The sequence below is a fragment of the Dipodomys ordii genome, unplaced genomic scaffold (genome assembly GCF_000151885.1).
Source record: "Dipodomys ordii isolate 6190 unplaced genomic scaffold, Dord_2.0 Scaffold127, whole genome shotgun sequence".
Lineage (NCBI taxonomy): Eukaryota > Metazoa > Chordata > Mammalia > Rodentia > Heteromyidae > Dipodomys > Dipodomys ordii.
This window is the reverse complement of record NW_012267343.1, coordinates 5393777-5421652: the sequence shown is the minus strand read 5'-3', so window position 1 is coordinate 5421652 and position 27876 is coordinate 5393777. Positions and strand designations below refer to the sequence as shown.

The 27876-nt window shown below is 44.2% G+C and overlaps 1 protein-coding gene across 1 annotated transcript in view; it reads right to left on the bottom strand.

The window, feature by feature from the left end:
• Astn2 (astrotactin 2) overlaps positions 1 to 27876 on the bottom strand; it is a 777558-nt gene that overhangs the window by 236980 nt on the left and 512702 nt on the right. Inside the window, exons 12-14 of the mRNA XM_013030183.1 lie at positions 26056 to 26180; positions 21550 to 21654; positions 16963 to 17142 (exon numbers count right to left, since the gene is read on the bottom strand). Coding sequence (XP_012885637.1) covers positions 16963 to 17142; positions 21550 to 21654; positions 26056 to 26180 — 410 coding nt within the window. The remainder of the gene's footprint in view (positions 1 to 16962; positions 17143 to 21549; positions 21655 to 26055; positions 26181 to 27876) is intronic.

The window sequence follows — 27876 nt, the reverse complement described above, 5'->3', positions numbered from 1 at the left end:
GTGGCTCAGTGGTAGAGTGCTTGCCTCGCATGCTTGAGGCCCTGGGTTGGATTCCTCAGCACCACATAAGCAGAAAAAAGCTGGAAGTGTCACTGTTGCTCAAGAAGTAGGACACTAGCTTGAACTGAAGAGCTGAGAGATAGCACCGAGGCCAAGACTTCAGCCCCATGACCGGCCCAAAAAAAAAAAAAAAAGAATAGAGCATTGTATGATAAATAGTACATGCTATTGAGTAATTAGTGATTTAGCTTATTGTTTGTTATTCCACCCCTAGATTTTCAAGAAATAATAATGTTACAAAGCCCAATATTAAAAAAAAGCCTTTAGAAGTTCTAGAAAAGACATATTACTCATTTACAAATTTTACTTAAGCTCATTTATACTGTTACAAACTGGCCTACAGAAAAAAAGAAACACAAACTGGCCTTCAACTTGGTTGGGCTCCCATTCAACAGAAGGTTCTAGAATTACAATACAGTCTTGCAACCAAAGTCTTTAGTTGCTTCTGGAAGTCTGTGGACCATACCTGGTGGCCATAGGTCATAGGTCTGATGTCACAGGCCCTCAATCTGTGACCCTCCATAATCAATTGCCAACTATGCCTTAGGCTATAGAAACAGTATCCAGCATGGCCACTGAGTCTGCCACCCCACACAGCCAAACTTGGCCTAATGCATCTGTACTTGTAGGAACCCCAGGTCCACCTGGGAGCTATGGATGCAGGACATCTGAGTGGATGGTATTGTATGCTGGTTGTGTGATTGCTTGTGGCTGAATCAAGACAGAATTCTGAATGTTTGACTTTCTGCAGTAATCCTGTCAAAAAGACTGGAGGAGTGCCTCACTGATTCCTGATGTCCTGTTAATGGCCTCTTGTAATGTGGCTTTTGATCTGTTACTAAAACTGCCCCTAGCAAACACGTGCTGTCTGACCCCTTATATCTTACAGCAGCCATCCTCATCGGTAGCCCCCAATGCCAGCGTGTTAGTAAAATCTGCCCTCTTTCCCAAACATCATGGACATAAGGGGTCAACTGAGTTCACAGCAAAGGGATCTGAGAGACTTTATCGGTGTGATTGGCACCAACAGATGTGATGGAGCTTGCTGGAAAACTCCTGATCCTCTGCCTTTATCAGGGATGTCACTGATAGTGACATCCTAGCAGTTGGCACCACTGGCCAAACTTCATGTGTGGTCCTTTTAGCAGTGGCTACTCTGGTCAATTGTCAGCCCCAGCTGCATAGCTCGATTATCTCCTGGACCACTGCCAATGAGCTGCTCATCAGCGCCTGCCAATGACAGCAAAGCCAGTTCCCTATCCAAAATTGCCTCTTGGGAGGAAAAGTATCCCGTGATTCTCTTTCTTCACAGACATCTAAAGTACAAATCAAGCACAGCTCTGCATCTAGTACATTTTACAATGAAGGGTCTCACTAAGACATTCTTCATACTCTTCAGGGTTCAGATATTACTCATTTCACTTCTCCTGATAGGCAGCATTGGGCTATTGTAAAGACATTTAGTGGGACTTTCACCTCCTCTATCAGTCTCAGGATGCAAGTGTCATGGAGAGACATAATGGCTTCCTGAAACAAGTTCAGCTTCACTTAAAGGAAGCATTGCTTATAGCAGTCATCGACACAGTACTGAAGGTGAATTGTAATAAATATTTGGACTCCATTTTCATATTGAATTGATGCTGAAGCTAGGTTCATTGCTCCATCCTTCCTTTCCAGTCTCATATCTGATAGGTGGAGAAAGCCTAACTGCTTCCCCATTTAAAACCTAAGACAAGTCTAAACCACACAAGCCCTAATGGCATGCTGACACCTACTCCAACCTTACCAACCTTACCAACCTTACTTCCCTGCCCCCTCCTTCCACATACACTATATAAAAGCCAAGCTAGTCTTCCAGTCCTCTTGACCTTTTGAGCTATATTTGGAACTGCTTGGAACACCCTTGAATCTCTCCCCAAAAGCTTCAATATGTGGACAATGCATCTTTTTTTTTTGGTTGGTCATGGGATTTGAACTTTGGGCCTGGGCATTGTCCTTGAGCTCTTCAGTTGAAGGTGAATGTTCTACCACTTAAGCCACAGCACCACTTCTGGTTTTCTGGTGGTTAATTGGAGATAAGAGTCTTACAGACTTTCCTGCCTGGGCTGGCTTTGAATGGTGATCCTCAGATCTCAACCTTTTGAGTAGCTAGTGGTGTGAGCCACTGGTGCCTGGCTACAATGCATCTTTTTATTCTTCCTCATTATTCTCCTCCTCCTTCTTTCTCCTCCCACCCCTTCTCTCCTCTTTCCTCCTCTCTCTCTACTCCTCTCTCTTCATATCTTCTTTTCTCCTCTCTCCTCCTCTCCCTCTCCCTTTCTTCTCTCTCCACCTCTCCCTCTTCTCTTTTGTCCTCCTTTCTCTTTTCTCTCTCCCCTCCTCTCTCTCTTCCCTCACTCCTCTTCTCCTCCTCTTTCTCTTTTCTCTCTCCTCTCTCTTTCTCCCTGGACTCTCCTCCCACTTTCCTCCTCTTGTTCACCCTCCCCCACTTCACTGGCAGTCCCAATATTGGTAGAGGACTGAGGACCCATCACACTACTTTAGAGTGACAACAGATACATTCAGAGTTAAATATTGGAGATGGCTTTCTAATATGATGAATGAAAATGTTCTAAGTGTAATTTTTAAGCCACCATAGGAACAAAGCCATATATTTGGTAAAATGGTGTTTAATATTTAGTGTAGTAAAAGAATAAATCTCTTGTGCCTTGGGATCTGAAACTTCTTTGATGGATGGTCAAAAAAAATAAAGCTAAATAGAAAATAATGTGGCTCAAAAATATGCTTTCTCCTGATCCAAGATTTAGAGGCTTGACCCAGGAGAATAAAACTACTAATTGGTACACTAGAAGAAAGGTCACATACAAAAGCATTTCCTTTATATAAAGCTAACTGTTAGCTAAATGGAAGGTGCAAATAATTAAGCAAAAGCCTGGAAAATGTGTATACTTCCTTTCTACTTTGGTGGTAATAGCCACAGATTCTGTTCATGAAATGGACATTAACTCCAGCCACTTAATATGTATGAAGCTGTTATTCACTGTACTAATATTTAGTATAAGTATAAGCTGGCCAGTTAATCAGCCCCTTGGAAAGACTCAAGAAAATGTCAGAAAATGTGATGGAAGGAAAGGACTCCATAGGGAAACAAATTGGAAAAGAGAGAATTTAATTTTTTAGCTGGGAATCTATTGCCTTCTGAGATTTTAATTTCCTACTTAACTAGATCCCAAATCTGTATTTTGCAGATTGCTTTACCTTGTTTTTAATCACCAGACTGGCATCTATCCAACTGCCCATTTGATACTTAGGAAACATAGATTTAGCATGCTTAGAGCTGAATTCAGCACTTCCATACCTCACACTCTTTCTTTGGTCCACTCAAGAAACACCAGCATTCATCCAAGCTTGAAATCATCTCTAATCTTTATGCTCACCTCTGACCTTCCACCTGCCATCATTCTGTCATAAAGTTCTCTTCTACTGTGATTTGAGCTTGGTTTGAATGTTCCCCAAGAGGCCATGATGGTTGAAGGCTTGGTCCTTTACAACATCACTGTTGTGAGGCGAAACCTTGGGCAGGTGGAGCCAAGTGGGTGGTTCTTGGCCATGCCCTTTTTGTTTGTTTTTGGTTGGTCATGGGGCTTGAACTCAGGGCCCGGGTTCTGTCCCTGAGCTCTTTCTCTCAAGGCTAGCCCTCTACCACTTTGAGCCATAGCACCACTTCCAGTTTTCTGGAATAAGAGTCTTACTGACTTTCCTGCCAAGGCTGGCTTTGAACTACGATCATTAGATCTCAGTTTGCTGACCAGTTAGGCTTACAGGTGTGATCCACCTGCTCCCAGCATGGATGGTAGTTAGTTCTTATGGGAACTCCTTGGTAGTTTTTACTAGAAGGTTGTTATAAAGCCTGTTTGATCTCAACTAGCTCTGTTTTCTGGTTCACAATTGCTCTAACATGAGCTTCTACGATTGCTATCTTTTGCCCTCACTGGAGATCAAACCACTGGAACCTACCTGACCTAGAACTTCGAACTAAAATTGAGCGAAAGAAACCTTTTCTTCCTTGGTAGCCTGCATCTGGTATTTTGTTATAGTGACGTAAATCAGACTGATACATCATACTGATAACAATAATTACTAACTATAATAAGTAATAATTTACATTCATGTATTCTTTTCATCTTCAAGGCTACTGATTTTTTTATTAATAAGTTTTTTATTGTGAAAATACCATACAAAGGGGTTATAATGACATGAGCAAGGTAATGAGTACATTTCTTATCAAGCATTGTTTAGGCTACTGACTTTTAAGCTAAAATTTCCCCCTTTGAAACACTGCTGTACCTTATTAGCTTATATCTTCTGGTAATTTTTGTTTGTTTATTTTTTGGTCTGAGACTAGGACTCAAACTTGGCACCTGACTCTTTCTCTCTACCAACTGAACCACCACTCAGACCCCAGAATAGACTGGATCAACTCTGGCATCCCCCACACACCTCCTTCCAAGTCAAGCCTACTCAACACTTGAATAAAAGTCTGAATTTTGTAAATGCTAATCATAATAATATACACATTTTAATGTTCTTAAATATTTCCTAGTAAAAGTATATTATCTTATAAATCTCATTAGAATTTGCTTTTTTACCTATTTGTCACACCAACCTTTTCCTATACTTCTTTCCCTCCCAAGAACTCTGCTCTAGCTGCACTTTTTTTTCTTATTCTAGGGACTTTCTGTGTCTATTTTTTCTTTTGTTATTTGAAAACATGTTCCTAAACCCTACCCACCTTATTTGATCTAAACCCTTCCTCCTCTAAGTATTCTATGATGCCTTCACTGACCACCTCGCTGACAGAGGTGATCTCCTGTAACATTTACACATTACATACTGTGACTTTTCTATTACCTCTCTTACCAAAGCTAAAATGAGCTCTATGCCATTGGAGCATTATCTAATTTATGGCAGCCTCTAGCACAGTACCTTAGTGGAACTTGATGTGTTTTTGAATAATACTAGGGTAGAGGTATCAGTGTTGCGTGCATACCTGCGTGCATGCATGTGTGTGTGTGTGTGTGTGTGTGTGTGTGTGTGTGTGTGTGTGTGTACGTGTATATCCGAGCCAACACTTGGGGTCACAATTAGTACCAACAAGCTATGTCACATTCCGTTCTTCTTACCAGCTTCCTTCTTACATCACAAAGTGGAACTGCAATAGGAAAATGGACTGGGTTGGAAAGTGGAGGCAATGGTTCCCTCTGATTTGTTTCACTTGAGAGCATCTTCTTGTAATCCTCGGTAGTCACGTGAGCAGTGGGGTTCTGGAGGATTATGATTCAAAGCTACCTGGGTAGATGGGGACTTTGCAAGATCCCATCTCAACCAATAAAAGCTGAGCGTATTAGCATTCACCTGTCATCCTAGCTACTCAGAAAGCATAAATAGGAGGCTCATGGATCAGGCTGGCCTGTACATAAATGAGACCTTACTCCAAAAATTAAAGGAAAAAAAACTTGCTAGGCATGGTTCAAGTGACAGAAGGCATGACTCCAGGGGTACAGTAACAGCCTAGCAAGCATGAAGACCTGAGTTCAAACCCCAATACTCTCAACAAATTCATTGAAATTCATGTTTTCTTTTGGAATCATCCAGTCTTTGCTTGGCATGAAGTCGCCACTGAAAGAGAAGACTCAAAAATTTACCTTTTATTTTGCGGTATATAAACTATATCTCTCAAAGATATTGAGATATAAACTATATCTTTAATGGGATATAGTTTATAACAAACAAACCAAAAAAAAAACACGTGGACATATGGCTTCCTGAAGTGCCTCTCAACATACTTCTATAGATAGGGGATAAACAAAGGGAGTCATACTCTATTTGAATCCCAATCCTGCTTCTGATATATGGCTTCCTTTGAGAAATGTGTGTCTAAGGAATTTCTCCATTTCTAGAGTGAGACTGCAGACCCAGAAGCATCCTACCTCACAATCCTGCTACCTCACTCTCTGCACTCTACTCCTAGGACTGCAAAGTGGGCAGGTGAGTGTAGTTTGGCCCCAGTTTGAATAGATTCAAGTTTACACCAGTGTCAATCTCCCATTGCTTCACCTCAGGAGAAAATAGACGAGGAGAGTCCTCAGAGCTTCAGGTAGGAATGTAATGGACACATACAGGTCTCCTACATAAGAAAATGGGCATCATCTATGAGTATATAGGGGACTCTGACAACCAGAAATTGGAATCTGCTCTTTTTTCGGGACACAGAAGAGAAAAGGATACTTCTATCTGGTTATTACATTTCTTCCTTTGCAACTGCAGGTCCTAATAGTACATAAACTGACCTTAATTTTCCCACCTATTTAATGGGAATGACTGAGAAGAAAGGAAAACCCTTGGTTTTCATATTAGCAATTATTTCTTACTCTGAGTGCCAGCTAGATAACCATCAATCAGTCACAGGATCTCCCATTGTCTTCTTAACCACATGAGATGAAGCTACTTTTTCAACTAGTCATTGGACCTTGCCAAACTGGCTCATCGTTTAAATTTAATCTGTATTTAGAGATTTGATCCTTCCTCGGTGTGACATTTCCCAGCCAGACATTGCTAAACAATGGTTGTATCCTTTCCCACTGTGCCTGGTCCTGGCTCAGAATGTCCTTCCACACAGTGCTCCAGGAAGCACTGCCATTTCATCACCATGGTATGGATACAAGTGTAGGTCTGACTGACTTAGGTATTGCCAAGGGCTCCTCTAGCTCTGCCTTTTAAAGGTTTGACTTTATGTGCTAATGATGCCCCCCCTAAGCTAAGAGTTGGAAGCAACCTGTGCAGAGGGGGTACTGGTGTGTAAAGAGAGTCTTTCCATGCCTGTCCAAGCTGAGATCTAAGCTCTCCGTCTTAGCTTTCTTCACTTCTTTCAACTGTGATAAGAGGCACAGAACAAGAGAGCAAATGGTTCCCTTGGGTTTGATGCCAACGTCTAAAGAGCTCTCTGAGGCTGCTGTGGTATAGTTGGATGAGCACTGACTTTGTGATTAAAGCAACTTGGGTTCAAATCCCTGCTCTGCCAAGTTCCCTGGTGTGAACTCCGACAAGTTACATCACCCTTCTGAGCCTTAGTTTCCTCAAGCGTGAAAAATGCAGATAACACCGCCTACCTTACAGACTTGTTGTGAGGAGTAAATTGGATGAAATAATGTATGTGAAAGTGCTTTGTGAGATACACTCACTGAGCACATACGAAGGATTATTATTCTTGGTGCATACCAATAGGAAAAAAGACTAGGGTGTTCTGTTCCAGATGGACTCCATCTAAACCAGGGAACAAATGCTTTTTTTTTTTTTTTTGGTAATTTCATATTGTGGAAATGGCAATCTCATGGGCCTATTTGTGCTTAATGAACCACATCCTGTATCATTTTTTTTTTTGCCTGGTTCTGAGAAGAAATAACTTGGCTCTCTCCTCACTGGCATGCTGCAGACTAGAAGGTGTCCAGATTATATTTAACCTCTTCCAGTCTCTGTGCTCGCTCTAAGTAAAAACTCTACTATAGAGCTAGACTCATTTTACAATCAGCTGTCCCAAAGCCAAAATATAAGGGGAAAGGAATATTTAGCTAACTTCTGCCACCATGCTCGGCCCCATGCATGTGCCCTAGAATGTGTCCAGGATGAGGGATTTTGTTTTATTTTTTATTTATTTACATATGTATGCATGCATGCAGGTAGTGGGGCTTGAACTCAGGGCCTAGACACTGTCCCTTATCTTTTTTTCTTCTCAAGACTAGTGTTCTACCATGTGAGCCATGGTTCTACTTCCAGCTTTTTGGTAGTTAATTGGAAATAAAGAATCTCATGGACTTCCCTGACTTGGCTGGCTTCAACTCTGGATCCTCAGATCCTCCCCAGTAGCCAGGATTACAGGTATGAACCATGAGCACCTACCTCAGGCTGAGATTGTTAACCTTTATTACAGTTAAGGAGTACAGAGTTTGAGGAGATTGCCCTGAGGTCATTCGAATTAGGAAATGTAGAAGGTAAGTGTACAGGACTCCAAAGTTAATGCTCTCAGATCCTCCATGAAATGCTTCTATGCTTCACTTTTTCTAACATCACAAGGGCTTGAACTTAGCTTTTCCCCTTCCAGGATGGTGTTCTATCACCATAGAGACACTTCAATATCTCTTTTTTAAAAAAACATTTTTTGCTGGTTAATTGGAGATAAGAATCTCATGAGCTTCGGACCAGGCTGGCTTTGAATAGTGATCCTCCGTCTCCTGAGTAACTAGGATTAAAGGTATGAGCCACCAGCACCCCGCTAGCCCAGGAGTTTCAATCTAAAGAATAACATAAAAGGATCTTCATTATTGAAATAGTCTGTGATAATTAATTTTTTATATTAACTTGACTGAGCCATATAGTACAGATATTTAGTCAATTTATTCTGGATATATCTGTGAGGATGATTTTGAATAAGATTAACATGTAAGTTACTGCAGTGAGTAGATTTCCCTCCTTAAAGGGAGTCAGTCTTATCTTGGCAATTGAAGTCTAAATAAAAACAATCTTGTGGCCCTCCCTGAGGAAGAAGAATTTCCCCCTACTTAGCTGTCTTGAGCTAGGAGACTGGCCTTTTCCCACCATCAGAATTCAGTGAAACATGAGCTCGTCTTGGATCTCAGGCTTCAGCTTTCAGACTAGAATGGACATCATTGGCTCTCAGGTCTTTCCATACTTAAAACTGGAACTATCCATTGGCTCGTCTGGTCTCCAGCTTGTCAATGTATACAACTTAGAATTCTGCAACTCTCCATAAATGTTGAAATAAGGTGACTGGGTCTAACGGGTGCCATCTTGGCTATGTGGTGAATAGGGAAATGGATTTAACTGTTACCATCTTTTCTTCATGGTAAAGGAAGATAAAGTCCCACCTCTCAGGTGATGGGTGTGGCTGAATCCCAAGAGGCAGGAGTAAGGACTTTGATGATAGGTTACTAGACCTGCCAGTCTTGGGTCATGAACTCTCAAGTGCCCTTTCCAATAAAGACCTTCAATTGACCTCTCAAAATGTGGCTTCTCTATTTCTAGTTATTGAGTTACCTTACAACACTGTGTATACCAAATTTATAGCTATCTATCTATCTATCTATCTATAAACAGTACTTATTTGCCTATCATTGCCTATATGTGTATCCATTCTGTCAGTTCTATTTCTCTGGAGGACCCTACCAAATATACATTTTCTGGGCTTGGGTTTGGATTAATGGAAGTGACAGAATGGCTGCAGGTAGACCCAAGTAGGAAGCAAAATCTGGAGCCTGGACAAACTATGATGGTGGCTTGGGATGTGATGGCAGCTGTGAAATGGAAGAATCATTTTAAGATCTTTTTGATTGTTCCAATTGATAGGACTAAGGATGGTTTGGAAATGGAGTGGTGGGAGCAAGAGTAAGGTGAGGAGGCTGCCCAGACTTCTGGCTTTTCCTCTAAACAAGAAAATGATGAATTCATTTGAACACTAGGAAAGCACTGGATTGTGTGTGGTGGGGTTTGGGCCAGAAGAGGAGCTAACAGGACAGTTAATCTTCGAAGAAAGCATTTGGATCTGGAGATACCAAGTGGGAGGCCTCAGTACAGGGTCAGCAACAGAGAACATGATTGATTTGCCCAGTCTACCGAGAGAGAAGCCCGTAGGACAGGCTTCCTGTGAAGTGGCATTTACTAGTTTGGTGGAGGAGGAGAAGACTGTCAGAGAGAGACAGAGACAGAGACAGAGAGACGGGGGTGGGGGAGGGAAGGGAGCAACAGCCAGGAAGGGTAAAGACAGAAAGGGGCAGGAAAAGAAAGGCCTGGTCCCTTGGAAGCAAGCACAGAAAGTGCCTGGAGCCTACATAGCAGTAGATTCTGTCAAAGGCTTCTGCTATGCAAAAGGTCAAGCAAGATGGGAAGTGAAAACTGGCCCCAGGTTATGGGATCACTGGGGAAGTATACCAGCACCCTGCAGGTCTCAGATCCCCAGAAACAGGTCCTTTCATGTCTGGTTTCTGTCTTTGAAGCAAGTTCCCCCAGGAAACAGGAAGCTCTAGAGAGTTCTGTGGCTCACATCCGCCCCTGGGCCACACCTGTCAGCATAAGAGGAGGTGACATTTGAAGACATCTTTCCCTCTCCTCTGCTCCCATCCCCCAGCACCAATCCCTGATCTGCCTCCCAAAACAGCCAAACTCCTGCAGAAAGTAGTCCAGAAATGTTTCAGCTGACATTCAAAAGCACATTGCAATTCAAATGGAAATGCAAAAATGCATTCCCTCAGACAGTCTTGGCAAATTAGAATAGAGATAAAACACCTTTAAAAAGTGGAGATAGGCACTTATCTGTGGGGACATCTCTATACTGTGGATTCTCCTAATCAGAACTCAGGAACAGCATAAGATTCAGATGAAAAATGTCCTTTCATTGGGTCACAGAGGCTGGGGAGAACAATGCGTGCTCAGAAAAGGCATGGTCATCATATAAATTCTTTTGCTTCCAGACTTTCTTTTCCATTTCTCTTTTGGAGTTTTGGTGATGTGCCATTTTTTTTGCCTCTGTCTTTCTCCTCCTCATTTCCCCCTCACCAGTGTGTGTATGTGTGTGTGTGTGTTTACACAGAGGATGAACAATTTATACACACATACCTGTCACCTTCCAGGGTCACCTTCCTGGTCTCTCTCCATGAAATAAAAGGCAACTGAAAATCAGGAAGCCTACCAAACTGGTAATTTATGTGTCCACCTCTACCCTCCCTAAGTAGAAAATGACAGGGATGATGAGAGACATAGAACCCCTTTCAATATTCTCTCTATTCCAACTCCACCCTTTTCCCTCCACTGGTTCCAAACTTGAAGCTCAATTCATGAGGCCCTGTACCTCAGGCCAATGTCTACCCCATTCTTGGCCCTGGTCAAATGACAAGGGATGAAAATCAAGCAGCAATTAAATCTCCCCTGTAAACACACACACACACACACACACACACACACACACACACACACACACACACACACACACACACACCCCTGAGAACACTCTGATCCCAATGGATGGGGCAGCCATGGGTGAAGGGAATGGGTTGGATGAAGGTAAGAATCAGGTGCACAACTATACTAAATAGGTCCATCCATTGATTTACTTTCTTATTCAGCGTACACAATGACCCTAGCATTTTGGATATAGGGAAATTGATCTCAAAGAGTGAATTGATTTCCCCAAGATCACATAACTGGTAAGAGGTAGAGCTGGTATTTTAACTGAGCTCCATCTGATTGTAAGAACAGAGCTCTATCTTTAAATGAGGAAGTCTTTTCTAAAGGTATCCAGAGAAATAGGGAAATAATCAAGGTATAATCACAAGGTATCAAAGTCACAGCTAGACAGCACAAATTTCAAAGAAAAGAGTGAAAGGGAGCCATAATTGGGGGAAAAGGCCCAGCAACATATAGTGTATTACACTGGGGCAAGATGCTCAGATTGCACATGTGTTTAGGGAAATGGGTGAAGGCAGAGGTGATAGTATAAGAGGCACCTTAAAAGATGCTTTGGTTGTATTTTGTGAATTCACTAAAAGTCCCCAAACTTTGTTCCTGCGCTCTTTGATCCGAGCTATTCTCTGCTGCAGTCAACTTGTGACTTACTGTAGGCTCTAAGAAAGGCCAGATGCATTGATAACCATCTTGTAAGAAAGCAAACGGCCCCTCCAACAAGCAATGCCTTATGATCATATTAAAGAAACCACCCAGATACTGGGGCCAATGGCTCATGCCTGTAATCCTAGCTACTCAGGAAGCTGAGATCTGAGGATCGTGGTTCCACACCATCCTGGGCAAGAAAGGCCTTGAGAGTCTTATCTCCAATTAGCCACCAGAAAAATGGGAGTGGTGCTGTGGCTCAAAGTGGCAGAGCATTAGCCTTGAACAGAAAAATTCAGGGACAGCGCCTAGGTGCTGAACACCCAGAAACTCAGGAGACCACCTTGTTCTTGTTCTGTTCCAGTAATAAAGTGGTAAAGTGGAATTCTCACAAGGATAAAGACTGAGATAATGGTCAAGCAGGCCACACTGGTGACTGGGGACTGTTTAAATTGTGCAGACCTTTCTCATTCACTGCTCCCAGGTCTTCTTATTTAACCTGATGTCAAAATCTTGAAAGTGGCTGAAGATGTACCGAATTGCAGTCTTCCCAGGGCTGCCATGTAATAAATCTCCCTTTTTCTGCCCTTCACCATGTCTCTTCATTTGGCATAGGAGGGTGACAGGTTGGACCAAACTCTCGATTCCTGACCTTTGGGCCTGGGATCTAAAAACCTTGTTTCATTGGTTGAAGGACTCCAACAGGCAAAGCTAATGACATTCAGGATTTGTATCATAGGAAATGACTTCAGTATTCCAGTTTTCTCCTGAAACCCATCTTTACCCAGATTAGGAATCCAACTGGTCTCTACCTTATTGATCCGTCTAGTGCTTCCATCCTCTTTCAATGGATGGAAAAACCCCAAACTCCCATCTGGTTATAGAAAACTCTACCTGCCTGTCTGGATCTTTCCCATCATTTTAGCATGTCCAGGCCTTCTCTACAGTCAGCATCAGAAGTTAGGTCCTTTTTATTCTAGCTTTTAATTTTCCTATGGCAGAGAAGAAAATCTACAGGGTAGGAACCAATGTATTCCCTTCCTGAACCTAGAACAAACATTGCAGAGCTCTTTCTCAATGATCCCAATGACTGCCATTAAGTGGTCTAGAGAAGCCTTAAATGGTCAGAACTGATACAGGAGAGCTACTGGCCATGATAATGTGCACGTCCCTTCCCTTTCCCAATTGCCTACAAGTAGACTTAAAAAAAAACCAACAAAATCTATAACGAAACAATGAAATGTTGAGAGACTAAATCAACCTACGTCTTACCTACTCAGGTGCTCCAGCACTTGGCACAAGGTATGCAGAGAGAAGTTCACTGTGGTGAACCAAAGAACTGATGAATGACAAATGTGAGGGTCCTTCCCCCGCACACCCCAGAAATGCACTTAGAACCACTTGGGTGAAGGAGACTGAAAACTCTCCTGAGAAATATTCTAATCAGACAGCTTCTTCACCCCATGTGCCTTGGGTTTCCAGTGACTTGTAGTGGTGGCCCTGGATCCGAATGGTGGCCAATATTAGTACATCTGGAAGGGCTGGAATGCTTGTTTCCTATCAATGGGGAGGTTGTGTCTGAGAGGAAGGAAACCCTGGGTTCAGCTTGGCTCCTTCACTGATGAACCATGCCATGGAAACCTTTTTTTTTTTTTAACTGAGCCTAGGTTTCTGTTCTGCAAAACATATGTGAATACACATGCCTTCTTTGTTTTGGTCAGTAGACAAACAGGATAACAAGCAGCTTGGAAGGAAGTCTGTGGCTATTTTCTGTGCCCTGTTTGGTCCGTTCCCTAACCTGCTCTTCCAGGATTGATCCTTTCAGTCCAGGGGAATCTTTCATCTGTGTCTCAGATTTCACTTAATTAATAGATTTGAAAGACTTTCTAAGACCTTTCCATACCCATGAAAATCTTGTTGAATTTGTCTCAAGAAGGGGAAAGGGGAGGAGAGTCATGAAGGGGAATGGGTTTGATTGGGGTGTATTGTATTCATATATGAAAGCATCACAGTGAAATCACTCTGTGTAACTCAAGTGTGCTAATAAAAAAATGTAAAAAAGAAAGGAAGGAAGGAAGAAAGGAAGGGAGGAAGGGAGGGAGGGAGGGAGGAAGGAAGGAAGGAAGGAAGAAAGGAAGGAAGGAAGGCAGGAAGGCAGGCAGGAAGGAAAAGACAGATAGACATTTGGAGAAAGTACCCAGTGGCATCTATAGTTCACAGGCAGAAATAAAAGTTGAGGTCACACATTAGCCATTGTGGTTTTATTTCAAGCTACTTTAAAAAAAATTGCATGTATTTACTAAGTGTCAGGCAATTTACCTTCATGATTTCAGCTCATCCTCCCAAAAGCTATGCAAGGAAATTACTATTCTCTGTTGATACATGAGGAAACTGAGATTTAGAAGTTATTTGGCCCAGAGTTACTTGGCAGGGGTATGAGAAGAGGAAGCAGGATGGGAAATCTCATCTGTTCAATGGCACATACCTGATGCATTCCTCCATTCATACAGAAGTAAATTACTTCCTAGCATCCTTGCCAAATATTAACATAAAGCCAGAGTGGACAATGGACCATCTGAGTGGCCAGAGAGGAAGAAACACAATGAGAGTGGTTCAAGTGGACCTCCACTCATCTTAGCAGCTTACTCAGAAGCAAGGATGGATCATGGAAGATCACTCCAAGTTCAACGATCACTCAAAGTTCAAGGTCACTCAGAAATCACACAAGTTCACTCAAACAAGTTTGTAGCAACCCAGACCTAAAGGGAGGCCCTGTGGTGGCATTCTTCCTGCCCCTTCTCTCACCTTACATAGGCAACACATTCTTGTCTAACATCTACCTATGGAATGAGATTTTCTGGAACGAGGAGGTCTGAGTCCTGGAAGCAACCAATGATGAAAACAGGATGGAAGCTAGTATCAGAGTAACGTCTCGGGTCCTGAAGATGGCACTAAGGAAATTAGTTCAGTGGCCACAGTGAGCGAAGGATTTTATAAACATAACCTAATTGTATTGCTTTAAACTCCTGAAGCTTATTGCCCTGTTTAATGATGTGGCACATTATTTATAGGGCAGCACAATGAGACTTCTATTGATTTAATGCACTTCCTTAAAGACTGTCATTGTCACAGCCATAAAACCAAGCTATTCCCCGACAACTCAATTATGTCTTCTGAGCCTATAAACCATCCATGCCTCATAGCTGCGTATGAGAAGCAGGCAGGGGTGCAAGCATGAGTAGGGTAGTGTAGAACCTCCAGAGGCAAAAGGGGGAGGCCTGGAGAAAACAAAGGCCAACGCAGGACCTCAACCCACAGACAAAGAGCAGCTGGCGAAAGCATTAGAATGTTGAAAGGCATTGTACTCATAAGCTGCTTGCTTAAATACTTCCTTTGCACAACTACTTAAAGATAATAAAATAAATAAGAGACTGTGGAGAGAGCTCTGCTTTGTGCCTGGCCAAGGGGATATGTGTCTTTGCACAAACAAAATTGGAAGGCAGAGCTCAGTGTGACCTTAAAGTCCAATCTGGCTCTCACACCATCTATGCTTGATGAATGACGAGTGGTTCAGTTTTTGGAGATAAGATGGCTCAGTCATACAAACAAGTCGGAAGTAAGTTTGTACCTTAAGAGCCTTTCTCTTATTAGGTAAATAATTCATATTAATAGTACTAATTATACCAAGAAACTCTGCAATAAAAGAGGGAAATAACATGGAGTTTTGCCACAAAATCAGCTGTGCCCTGGTTCTGCCATTTACTAGCTGTGTACCCATGGGTACTTGACTTGGCATGTTTGAGTCTCAGTTTCTCAAATGTGAAACAGAAGTATCCATACATGGACCTACCAACATCTGCAAGTACAGGTGCAATGTTTCTTTCTTTCTTTTTTTGGGGGGTCTGGTCATGGGGCCTGAACTCTGGGCCTGGGCGCTGTCCCTCAGCTCTTCAGCTCAAGGCTAGCGCTCTACCACTTGAGCCACAGTGCCACTTCTGGCTTTTTTCTTTTTGCTTATGTGGTGCCTAGGAATCGAACCCAGGGCCTCATGCATGCAAGGCAAGCGCTCTACCACTGAGCCACTTTCCCAGCCCCCAGGTGCAATGTTTCTAACTTCCTCAAAATGCTAGTCCACAAACCACTTCTTCCTTTAATGTGGGAAATAGACACAAATTGCCACTTAAGTGTTCATTTCACAGGAAGGGAACACTTACAGGAAAAAATGGATTTTCCCAATGGCAGACTAGTTTCTTGAACCTGCAGTGGTGGGATTCTAACTCTGGTAATACCACCCAGACTCTGGTGGCTCATGCCTACAATCCTAGCTACTCAGGGAGCTGAGATCTGAGGATTGTGGTTTGAAGCCAACTTGGGCAGGAAGTCTGTGAGATTCATATCTTCAATTAACCATAAAAACAAACAAACAAACAAACTGGGGGCTGGGAAGGTGGTAGAGTGCTTTCCTTGCATGCATGAGGCCCTGGGGTTTGATTCCTTAGCACCTCATAAGCAGAAAAAACCGGAAGTGGCACTGTGGCTCAAGTGCTAGAGTGCTAGCCTTGAACTGAAGAGCTGAGGGACAGCACCCAGGCCGAATTCAACCCCCATGCTCGACAAAAAAAACAAAACAAAACAACAACAACAACAAAACCCAAAACAAACAAACCTGGAAGTAAAGCCGTGGCTCAAGTGGTAATGTGCTAGCCTTGGGCAAAAGAAGCTCAGGGGCAGAGTGCAGGCCTTGAGTGTAAACCCCAGGGCCTGTGCATGCAGAGGAATTATCACTGTTGATTGGGTATGATGTAGCTTTTCCAGAGGAGCACAAACTCCTCCTGGATTCTCCCAAGAAGACTATCAAGGATAGACCACTGCCGAGTGGTCTTTGATCTTTCTCCCTCTCCTCCCTGCTTGAAGATGGAAGAATCTTAAACATCGAGCCTATAGTAAACCTGAGATCTGTAGTCTAGGGCAAACTGAGGCCTGAGGCTTCAGGAATTACATATACTGAAAAGAATCCTGAGGAATCATTTCTCCCTACTGCCCGTTGTGTGTGTGTGTGTGTGTGTGTGTGTATACACACATACACTTACAAGCACATATATGTGTATATATACATGTGCATACATAGCAGGGCCAAGATTTACATCTGAGGCTGCTCAGTTGTCTCTGCAGTTGCCGCCTACTACACCTCCCCACCACCACCTCCGAAACGCACTCTGGGCTTACCTTTCTGATACTGGAGCCACAGCTGCTGCTGAACCTTCTTGCTGGGGAAGTGGATGATGCAGGTGAGTTCTGAGCCATACAGGGCCTCAGCGATATAGTGGGAGCCGTAGTGTTGGATGAAGGACAGCAACTCATCGCGACTGCTCTCTTTGGTCAGGATCTTGAGAACATTGGTGAAGCCTGGACAAGGAAAGGCATGTACATAGGTGGTCAGATTGTAAAGCTTGGAGACTGGTAGGTTAGACATCCATTGGCAGGTGGCTCATTCCAATTCGGATTTAGTACCTGATATTTTTTTCCACCACAGTGGTAGCCTACTGACTGCACTTGTCCAAAGAGACACCTCATGGATCTCTCTGGTGGACACTGAGACGGAGTGGAAGGAACTGTACAGTAGAAGGCCTCACCCCAGTGATCTCCATAGGGGTGACCTTCAAGTGACAATCACAAAGCAAAAAAGAGCATCTACACAACACTAGATGATTTCACCTACTCTTTCTAGTTGAACCTTAGCCTAAACGCTGTTTAGAACAACAACCCCATCCTGCAGATAAGCAAGTCATAAAAGGGATGAGTCTAATCCTCTAGCTGGAGGAGCTGGAGTCAAAGCTCCTTGTGTTTCTACGCCCATGTGCACACACCAAGTAAACTGGGCCTTGTCCACATCTGGAGTCCTGGCCTGCATTCCCGCTGGGGCTCAGTATAGCCCTGGCCCCTGCTTCAGTTTCCTGGACCCCTGCCTCCCTTTCTATCTCGGCTCTTCCCCTCCTGCTATACTGGTATATTCTCTCTCCCCAAATGGCCTCTGGGCCTTCTTGCTGTTCTTTGTTCCCTTAGTCCTCTGCTAAGTTTTCAGCACCTAGCAAAAGGCCTCCAGTACCATCAGTCAGTGACGGCTCTTTCCCACTCTTTTTTCCCCCTCAAACCAAGTGACTGTCTCAGAGTCTCCCGGCAATGGGGGAAGGTTCTGTCATCTTCAGCTGCTAACCCCGCTCTTCCCTCCACAGTCGCCAGCTCAGCTTCACCACGGAAAACTGCTAAGGAAGCCGGGACTGAGAAGTGGTTACCCCAAAACAGGCTGCTTTGGACTTGGAGCTTGAGAATACCTAGAGAGCGCCGTAGGAAAGGGCTTACTTTTTGTTTTTTAAACCTAGCTGACATTTTGGCCAGGTCCTCCAGGAGATACTTGGTGATGCTGGGAGTCTCATCCATAGTGAGGCTGGTACACACAGCAGGAGGACTAGAGATGATATAACACCACAGCGAAGACAGAGCTCAGGCCCCTGCCCCACCCCCACCCCATGCACGGTCCCCTTTGAACATCATGTTCCTCAAAAATTGTCTCTAATCCTTCCTTCCTTCCTTTCCTCCCTCCCTCCTTCCTTCCTCACTCTCTTTTTCCTTTCCTTTCTTTATCTGTGTCAGTAATGGGGCTTAAACTCAGGGCGATTTCACTCAAGACTGGTGCTCTACCATGACAGCCAAACCTCTACCAGATTTTCTTTCTTTCTTTCTTTCTTTCTTTCTTTCTTTCTTTCTTTCTTTCTTTCTTTCTTTCTTTCTTTCTTCTTTCTTTCTTTCTTCTTTCTTTCTTTCTTTCTTCTTTCTTTCTTTCTTTCTTTCTTTCTTTCTTTCTTTCTTTCTTTCTTTCTTTCTTTCTTTCTTTCTTTCTTTTGTCAGTCATGGGGCTTGAACTCTGGGCCTGGGCGCCATCCCTCAGCTCTTCAGCTCAAGGCGAGCACAGTGCCACTTCCGGTTTTCTGGTGGTTAACTGGAGAAAAGAGTCTCACAGACTTTCCTGCCCAGGCTGGCTTTGAACTGTGATGCTCAGATCTCAGCCTCCTGAGTAGCTACAATTACAGGCATGAGCCATGAGCATCCGGCTCCTTCCAGCTTTTTGATGGTTAATTGAGGGTAAACATCTCAGGGATTTTCCTGCCTGAGCTGGCTTTTTACTGCACGGCTCAGCTCTCAGCTCCTGATTGGTTAGGAGCTGGAGTGCCCAGCTCACATCCTACTCTTCAGACCTGCCTGAACTCCTGCCTGCTCTTGGATGAATTCCAGAGCCTTTGGACCTGCAGGACCATTTCTCCTAAGCTTCACATACCAAGCTTTCCCTCCAGCCTTTGTCTCGAAGGCAACCTGACATTCCTTCTTCCTTTACATGCTCATCTCCCCCAGTGCCCAAGTCCATTCCTCCTCAGGGCCCTGAAACTCACCCTTCCACAGGAAGCCTTTCAGGCTCGGGGCTGAGCACCTGCTCTTTGTAGTTCCAGCTCTATCACCTGGCAGGTGGAAGCCCCACCTCAGCTGTCTCTACACCTGTGCAGCCTCCTCTTTCCATGACCTGCCCCAGCCACCTTCCCCGCTCAGTCCCTAGATCACAGCAGACACACCAGCCACAACCACCAGCACAGCAGCCAATTCTGTGTCGCATTGTGGAGCATGCATCTCTCCAACATCCACAATGAGCTCCAATTTGCCAACATTTGATTTACAAGGGGGCTCCAGGAGCATCATTACTGATTAATTAAGGCAGTACACCTTTGTAGTCCTAATAGGAACTTCACAGTTTCATTCGCAAGTGCAGGGTGAAGGGGTGGTGGGAAAACAGAAAAAGGGCTCAAAGAAATGGTACTTGATTAGAATAACCTCTATCGCCTATTAACTCATGCAACTGGATAATTAATTCAGCAGGATTAATAATGCCATGGTTTCTATTAAGTAATATATAACAGTGCCTGGGAGGTGCTCTGTGGATCTTTATCCAGGAAGATTTTAAAAAAATGCAATCAAGGGCTGGGAAGGTGGCTCAGTGGTAGAGCACTTGCCTTGCATGCATGAGGCCCTGGGTTCGATTCCTAGGCACCACATAAGCAAAAAGAAAAAAGCCAGAGGTGGCGCTGTGGCTCAAGTGGTAGAGTGCTAGCCTTGAGCTGAAGAGCTGAGGGACAGCGCCCAGGCCCAGAGTTCAGGCCCCATGGCCAGACCCCCCCCCCAAAATGCAATCAAATCCCTGTTATTTTCCCTAATCTGCCACTTGCTAGCTGTGCATCTTGGGGTTAGTTACTTAACCTCTCTGACCTTCAGTTTCCTGGTTTGAAATAAAAAATAGGTTAAATAATGCTTTTCTTGTAGGACTGTTTTAAGGCATAACATATGAAACATTATAAAGTACTTAACAGCAGCAATAATTACTCTCAGAAGGGAAAGCTCTCAATTTTCCAAGCTAAGAGAGCTCCGTTTTGCTGATGAACAAAATACATGGAAGAAGTTTAAGGAAAAAAAAATGAGACAATAACTCAGGGCTAATTAGGGGCCAACACAAACAAATAAACCAGTGGCAGGGTTATGAGTCAGCCAGCCAGAAAACCCTACACCAGGTCTTGTCATTCGACACACTTTTTTTTTTTTTGGTTTTCATTTATTATTTATTTTAATTCTTTCATCAAACATAATGTCCAATTTGGGTTGATTCTGCCTTAAGCTCTCAGGAGAGTAGAATACACAAGCCCTAGGTACTGACTTCAGTGTTCAGTCAGGTCAGTGGGGGAGATAGTCAAAATTAAGTTATGAGGGGTTGGAGGCATGGCTCAGTTGGTAGCGTGCCAGCCTATGAGCCAAAGAGCATCAGGCAGAGTTTGAATCTCTGTGTTGAACCAATAAAGATAAAATATTTTTTTTTTTTGTCCATTGTGGGGCTTGAACTCTGGGTCTGGACACTGTCCTGAGCTCTTCAGCTCAAGGCCAACCCTCTACCACTTGAGCCACAGCACCACTTCTGGTTTTCTGGTAATTAATTGGAGTAAGAGTTTCACTGACTTTCCTGCCCAGGCTGGCTTTGAACCATGACCCTCAGATCTCAGTCTCCTGAGTAGTTAGGATGACAAGCTTGAGCCATCCGGTGCTCAGCAAGAATTTTTTTTTTAAAGATTAAGTTATGAATCATGCACCTGTTAGTGCTTGGCTAGAGGTATCCTAGCACAGGAATTTCTTGCTATGTTTGAAGGGGAAAGAAGATTGGAAGAGGTAACAAAGAGTAGTTTGGCGTAGGATCCCTGAGCAAGGAGAACAGGTGAGGGAATCTAGAGGTTCAAAACCACCGTTGTGAGCAAAGGTGTCTCATTTTGAGGAAGACAAATTGTCCCCAAGGTCAGGTGGGGGGTGGGGATGGGGGGTGGAGGGGGAGGGCTATGTGCTGTCCTCATAGAGAGGACCTGGGGATTAGCTCCAGGGAAGAATTTGCCACGGTTCTCCTTCCAGGGGACCAACAGGATTCACACTGTGGTTTTATCCATCTTCTCTCGGCTCTCAGTCTTGCCACAGCCTGCCCAGATATTCCTGCATCCAGGAAGCTCATTCTCCAACTGGGTCTTGGCCTTCTCATCCTGGAGCTGACCTCACCATACCATATGGATCTCACTGTCTGCCGGGTGAACCTGCTCTCCTCTCCAGTTACCTTTCTTCTCTTGGCATGCCCTGTGCCAGCCAGGGCTTGGCACATAACCTTAGATCCTTGGGTACCTGGAACGGGGGTCACTCCAAATCCTCTTGGCTACCCCTATGTGTCCAGGCGATGGTCCTCACCTGCCGAGAGAGTGATGGTGCTCAGCTTCACACGGTAGAGGTTGCTCCGTACCCGCCAGCGCTGCACCATGGGGTAGCCCATGGCTTCATCATACCTGATGTCTCCTGGAGGTGGGTGGGGCGGGGGGAGAAAGGACAAAGACACATGAACACAGAAATGGACACAACTGGACCACAATGGCCGTCCTGCAAGCTCTGAGCTCTGGATGGTGGATGATCACCTCTTCTGAGTCACAGAGGCCCAGTGTTTGGGTACAGGCTTCCACTGGGGTCTGCCATTTTTATCTGGATGCCTTTGATCTCGGCCACACCTCTGCGATTTCTCTCTTAAGCCTTCCCCTTTACCTAACAGGTAGGAACCATCTCAGATTATGCTTAGCCCTGATGGAGACCATTGTTTCTTAACATGGTGCTATGTAAAACACATGCAGACCCATTTGGAAGTTTCCATTTCAAGTGAAAGAGTGGGAAACACTAGCTCAACCAATTAACATGTTTAATGATCAGCCACTTAAATAAACAAATAGTCATTTTAAGGCTCCAGTGAAAGTACTGTGTAAATGTATCTGAATCCTTTTCACACGGGTGGATCAGTAGAACACAGGTTCCACAGACCACATTCTAGAAAACACAGACGTTTTATAAACAACCACAAAATAAAGAGAAACCACCACAAAACGTTTTGCAAGTGGTTAACACTGGGTAGTGGATGTATGAAAAAATTCTTACGCTCTGATTTATATCTATTTTCATTAAAAAATTCTTTACCCTAAGCTTTGGAATTGCTGTGTGTGCGCGCGTGTGTGTGTGTGTGTGTGTGTGTGTGTGTGTGTGTGTATATAATCAGGATGACACTTTCGAAAAGAAATTCTCCTCACGTCAGCAGTTATTATTATTGTTGTTATGAATCCATGCTTCCTTGAGCCTCTGCAAATAACAGGCACATTTCCTCTCCTCTCCTCTAGTCCCCCAGTGAGGAGGCACTTAAAGAGAAATTTGATACCAAGATTAAAATGAGACTCTCATTGGAACAAATGATTTCTTCTTGGACATTACTATAGAATTAAAGTTGTCCATTACTGTCAGCTTTTTTTTCCCTTCTCTGCTTTTCAGGAATAATATAATTTTTAGAGGCTTTCATTTTAAAGTAAAAATATTCATGATCCCCAAAGATATGTCCACTGGAGCAAGGCTGCTTGGTTATAAATGTGTCCTTACTGTTTATCTCCTCTGTCTTTCTTGCCTTTTCTTTGCAGAGGCTGGAGACAAAAGGAGAGCAGTTAGGAGAGGGAGGGAGGGAGGGAGGGAGGGAGGACAGAGTAGTGGTTCTAACTCAGGGCAGAGAAAGTGTTATAAACATTAACTTCAGGTGTCAGGGAGCTTCAGTCCCCCATTCACCACTGCTTATCCAAGCCCGCAGCTGAGTGGTGGGGGCATTACTGACCAATACCCTATCTCCAAAAGAGGGAGGGACTTAAACTCAGGGCCCGGGCACTATCCCTCAGGGTTTTCTGCTCAAGGTTGGAGCTGTACCATTAGAGCCACACCTCCACTTCTAGCCTTTTGTTGGTTAATGGGAGATAAGAGTCACATAGACTTTTTCTGCCCTGGCTGGCTTCAAACCTCCATTCTCAGATCTCAGTCTCCTGAATAGCTAGGATTATTAGCACGAGCCATTGGTGCCTGGCTAGTTGACCATTTTGATACAGGATTTTTTTTTTATTATTTTGACATAGTATAAGTTTTTTATTATCTTTCAGTTGATGGAATGATGCCCAGAATAGGGAACCATGTTCTCTTGATTGACAAATACTTTATTTAAAAAAAATCTGCTTTCTCTGCCCTTCATTATATCCCTGCTTCTCTCCCATAAGTGGCCAGCATCTACTTCCTACTTCTTTACATCTCTCAGATGTCTGAGACTCAAGCCTGAAGTATAAGCTTCATGTGTAGACTGTTAAGATTATTCCCATCTGTCTAAAACAGGGTATAGAGCAGAGCCTGCTTATTGCAGGCTTTCAAAAACCTATAGACTGGCCGGTGGTCACATTTTCCCTTCTTCTTCATAAAGCCGTCCCTCATCTTATACTGTTCCTGACCACAGAAAGGCCGACTCTATTCCAGATCTCCACCTGTGGAGAGGTGAGTGGAATAAATCGCTGAGGTAGGGAGTTTTTTGTTTTTTCCTTTTGGCAATTCAGTTAGAAAATAAAATAAAAATAAACCAAGACACTATAGCAAATCTTTTACTAGAACACTTTCAAATATCTCTGTGGTACACACCTATACATCTTAGCGCTTGGGAGACTAGGGCAGGAAAATGATGAATTTGAGGTCAACCTGGGTTACATAGAGTCTCCGTCTCAAAACCAAAAGATTCCTGAGTCAATACAAGTAATCATATCATTTTGTAACATGGCCAGAGAATCATGATAAACCAAGCATTATACATATATGTATATGTGTACCGACAGTCTCTATTTCTCACTATAATCTGGCAAAAGACTTGTTTATACTCTAAGTCTCAGAGGGGAAACTGTTGAAGAATGATCAATGATTGGTCCAAAATACTTTTCATCAGAGGACAGTAGCTCTGCATTTATCATGAGCCCATCTGTTCTTAGAGGAGATGAACTCCCCACCCCCGAGGGCATCCAATAAGGGACCATCACTCAATGGGCATATTGTAGGCCCGACTCCTCACTAGTATGGAAGATCCAGCTAGATGCCTTTGTATTTCATGTCAGCTTGGGATTTCTATGATGTTATATAAAAAAAAATCAAGGGAAGCCTAGAAGTTTCTAGGCTCATTTAACAATGCATTTTTTTTAACATCTATGACTTCATTTACATCCTTTTTGGAATTAGACAAGCCAGGGTGGTAATATAAGACAGGGGACAGTGGGTAAAGTATCTGCTCTGGAATTCAGGTCATCTCAGTTTAGTCTCTGATGATATGTCTATAGCCTACTCATGTTGCCTTTAAAGGAATATATGAGCTGAACTGGTTTATAGGAAGAGTTGAACTGGTTTATAGGAAGCATCACACCCTTGCAAGATCCTGTGGGTTTGTGCATACCAGAGTGGTTCCCGTCGGAGGCCCTGACCCATGTGGGTTCACTGCTGTTTGCTGTTTTACCACAGAGGCATATGGAAGTCTGACAATTTGTATGAGGTCTCCCCAGAGCTTGTGAAGTGATGGGGGGTGGTCTTGCCTTCTCTCAATTTTCCATGGGGGTGGCCGTTATCTTCTGTCAGTGGTGCCACACAAATACCCAATGGCAAAGCTAAGAATCAAGAGGAAGTGAGAAACACACACACACACACACACACACACACACCACACACACACACACACCCCAGCAACAACAACCAAGAGTAGAAAGGCATCCTGGGGTGAGGGTCAGGATTTTGAAGGCTCAGGAGAGCCTACAAAATACAACTGTCCAGTCGGGAAACAGGGAGGTTGAGGGGGAGGGAGTGCCAGGGGCATGGACAATGCAAAGGACAGGCCCAGTCCCAGCATAGGTGCTGTGTGATGCCGGGCTAGTCTTCACCGCTCTGAGTGTACCTTCATATCTACAAGTTGGGACAGGAATACCCTCGTAGTTGGGTGCTGGTGGCTCAGGCCTGTAATCCTAGCTAGTCAGGGAGGGTGAGATCTGAGGATCACAGTTCAAAGCCAGCCTGGGCAGGAAAATCTACAAGACTCTTATCTTCAATAAACAACTCAGAAAAAGCCAGAAGTGAGGCTATGGCTCAAGTGGTAGAGCACTAGCCTTGAGCAGAAACAAAGCTCAAGGATAGTGCCCAGGTCCAAAGTCCAAGCCCTAGGACCAGCAAAAACCAAAACCCAAACCAAAACAAAACAACCAAAAAAAAAAAAACCCTCTTAACAAATGGCTTGTGCCCACATACATAAACTAAAATTCAAGGGGAAACACTCTAGGTTGGAGAGTCCACTGATTTTACTTTAGAATGATTTTTAAAATGCACCAAGAAAGCACAAAAAGGTACTGAAAGTAAAAAAGGAATAAAAATTGAGGAAGTTGTCAAGACAGTGAAAGATGTTGGCTAGGTGACAAGCTCCCAGTGAGAAAGGCTGATGTGTGTTCCCGGTCCTCGGTGAAGACTCTTAATCTACACAGGTCATAGGAAGAACCCAAGAAAATGAACAAAATGAACACTGGGCTTGGAGCTCTTCCTTGGCTTCTTTTGTTCAAGGTTGGTTGGTGCTCTACCACGTAAGCCACAGTTCACTTCCAGCATTGTTGCTGGTTAAGGGGAGATAAGTATCTGCTAAACTTTTTTAATCCAGGCTAGTTTCGAACCTCAGTCCTCAGATCTCAGCCTGTGTTCCAGGCTGAGCCACAGGTACCTAGCCCATCCCATCCTTGATGAATGAGAAGGTGTGGTCAGACCCATCTTGGATTTGCTCAAGACTGATGTATGTGCATGTTGTGTGGTCAGGGAGCCAGCCTGGAAAGGTCTGGATGTAAGTCTTACCAGTGAGCAGCTGGAGGTCTGGGAGCGGCTCAGATAGGACCCCCCGACATTGCTCTTCCACTGGCAGTGGGATCACCAGCAGCCCATCAGCCAACTGGGGAAAGTCTTTGATGAAGTTGTTCTCCCTGTGAAGAAGAGCAGAGACACAGCCTAATGGAGGGAGTGGAGGGAGGGAGCTGGGGGTGCAGGACAGAGGCAGGTGTCTTACAGATGGAATGGACTGGCAGCCTCGATGCCCTGCCATGGGTCCTCCAGTTTCCCGGATCCCAGCTCCACAAGTGCTAAGGACAGGCCAGGCAGGTTAGAGGTTCCAAGGCTAGCCCAACTATTGATTGATGGTATGATCTCCAGTAACTTGTGTGTTCGCTTAGAGCCTCAGTCTTCTTGACTACAAAGTGGAGACTTAGACCTCAGGGCTGTTGTAAACACTGCATGAGATGGAGCTTCCGATTGTTCAAGACGTTCTTGGATGCTCTCTCAGCTCAGGGTTCAGCTGTGAACTGTCCCCTGGCTTAAACAAAGACACGGATCAACTAAGATGTCAGGGAATGTAGAAGAGCACAACCACTTTGAAGAGTGAGGGGGTGAGGTTGCACTGAAGCAAACGTGGATGCTCATTCCGTGAAAGGGACTTTACAAGCATGTGGGCTCATCCTCCTCACTTTACAGGTGGGGAAACTGGGAATGAAGAGTGACTTCGTTGGTTTAGCCAGTGGGCCTTGACTCCTAGAACACTGTTCTTTGCCCAGCCCTAACTTCATACTTCTTCACCAATGGGTAGGTAACCCAGGCTGTGAATGAGCCAGAGGACTAAATCATGAGCAAAATGTATTTACATAGGTATGTACGTATGTATATGTATACATATATATGTGCATGTATGCATGTGTTTATTGTGTGTATACTAGTACTGGGACTTGAACTCAGTGTCTCACACTTTCTCGTCTTATTCTACCTAAGGTTGGCACTCTACCACTTGAGCCATCTCCACTTCAAGCTTTTTGCTGGCTCACTGGAGGTCAATGCATCATGAACTTCTCTGCCTGAGCTGACTTCCAACTGCGATCCTCAGATCTCAGCCTCCTGAGTAGTTAGGACTGCAGGCATGAGCCACTGGCACTCGGCTGCCAGTGTAGTTTTGAAGGACAGTGGCAATTGTGTAAACAGGGGGCTGGCTTCATTCTTCAAACAATAGGCCTACGTAAAATTGAAGCAACCAGCCAAGAGGGGTGGTGGGTGGGGAGTTTGCTGCTTGCTATTGAGAGCGGGGGAGGTGCATGCACAAAATGTGCCACCAATCCGTCTGCCTGGATGGGGTCAAGGTCATTTCTATATTAAACCTGACTTTTGAGGACACTTGGTATTCAGAGACCCTCAGAGTTGGAGACACTAAGTATAAACCTGGAGAGGGGAGGGAGGGGCAAGAACAACAGGAGGAGGCTGTTTACTGCTTTCTTTTGCCACCTGCAATGGGCAGCCTTGAAATGAGAATCACGAAGACAAAAACCAAACTACAGGGTAATCAAAGCTCTGCCCAGGACACACAGCTGGGAGAGCTGGAAGGGAAAGCTACAATGGCTCTGAGAGCAGGAGACCAGCAGCAGATCACAACCTGACTGCACACAGGGGTGGTGTCAATGTGACCTCTCCAATCCTCATGGCAAGGCCTTGAAGCGGGCATTGTCATATTCCCCTACTTACACAGGCAGAGGAAAGCTGGGTGAGTGGTGGTTTCTTTTTTTCCTTTCTTTTTTGTCGGTCATGGGCCTGAATTCTGGGCCTGGGCGCTGTCCCTCAGCTCTTCAGCTCAAGGCTAGCACT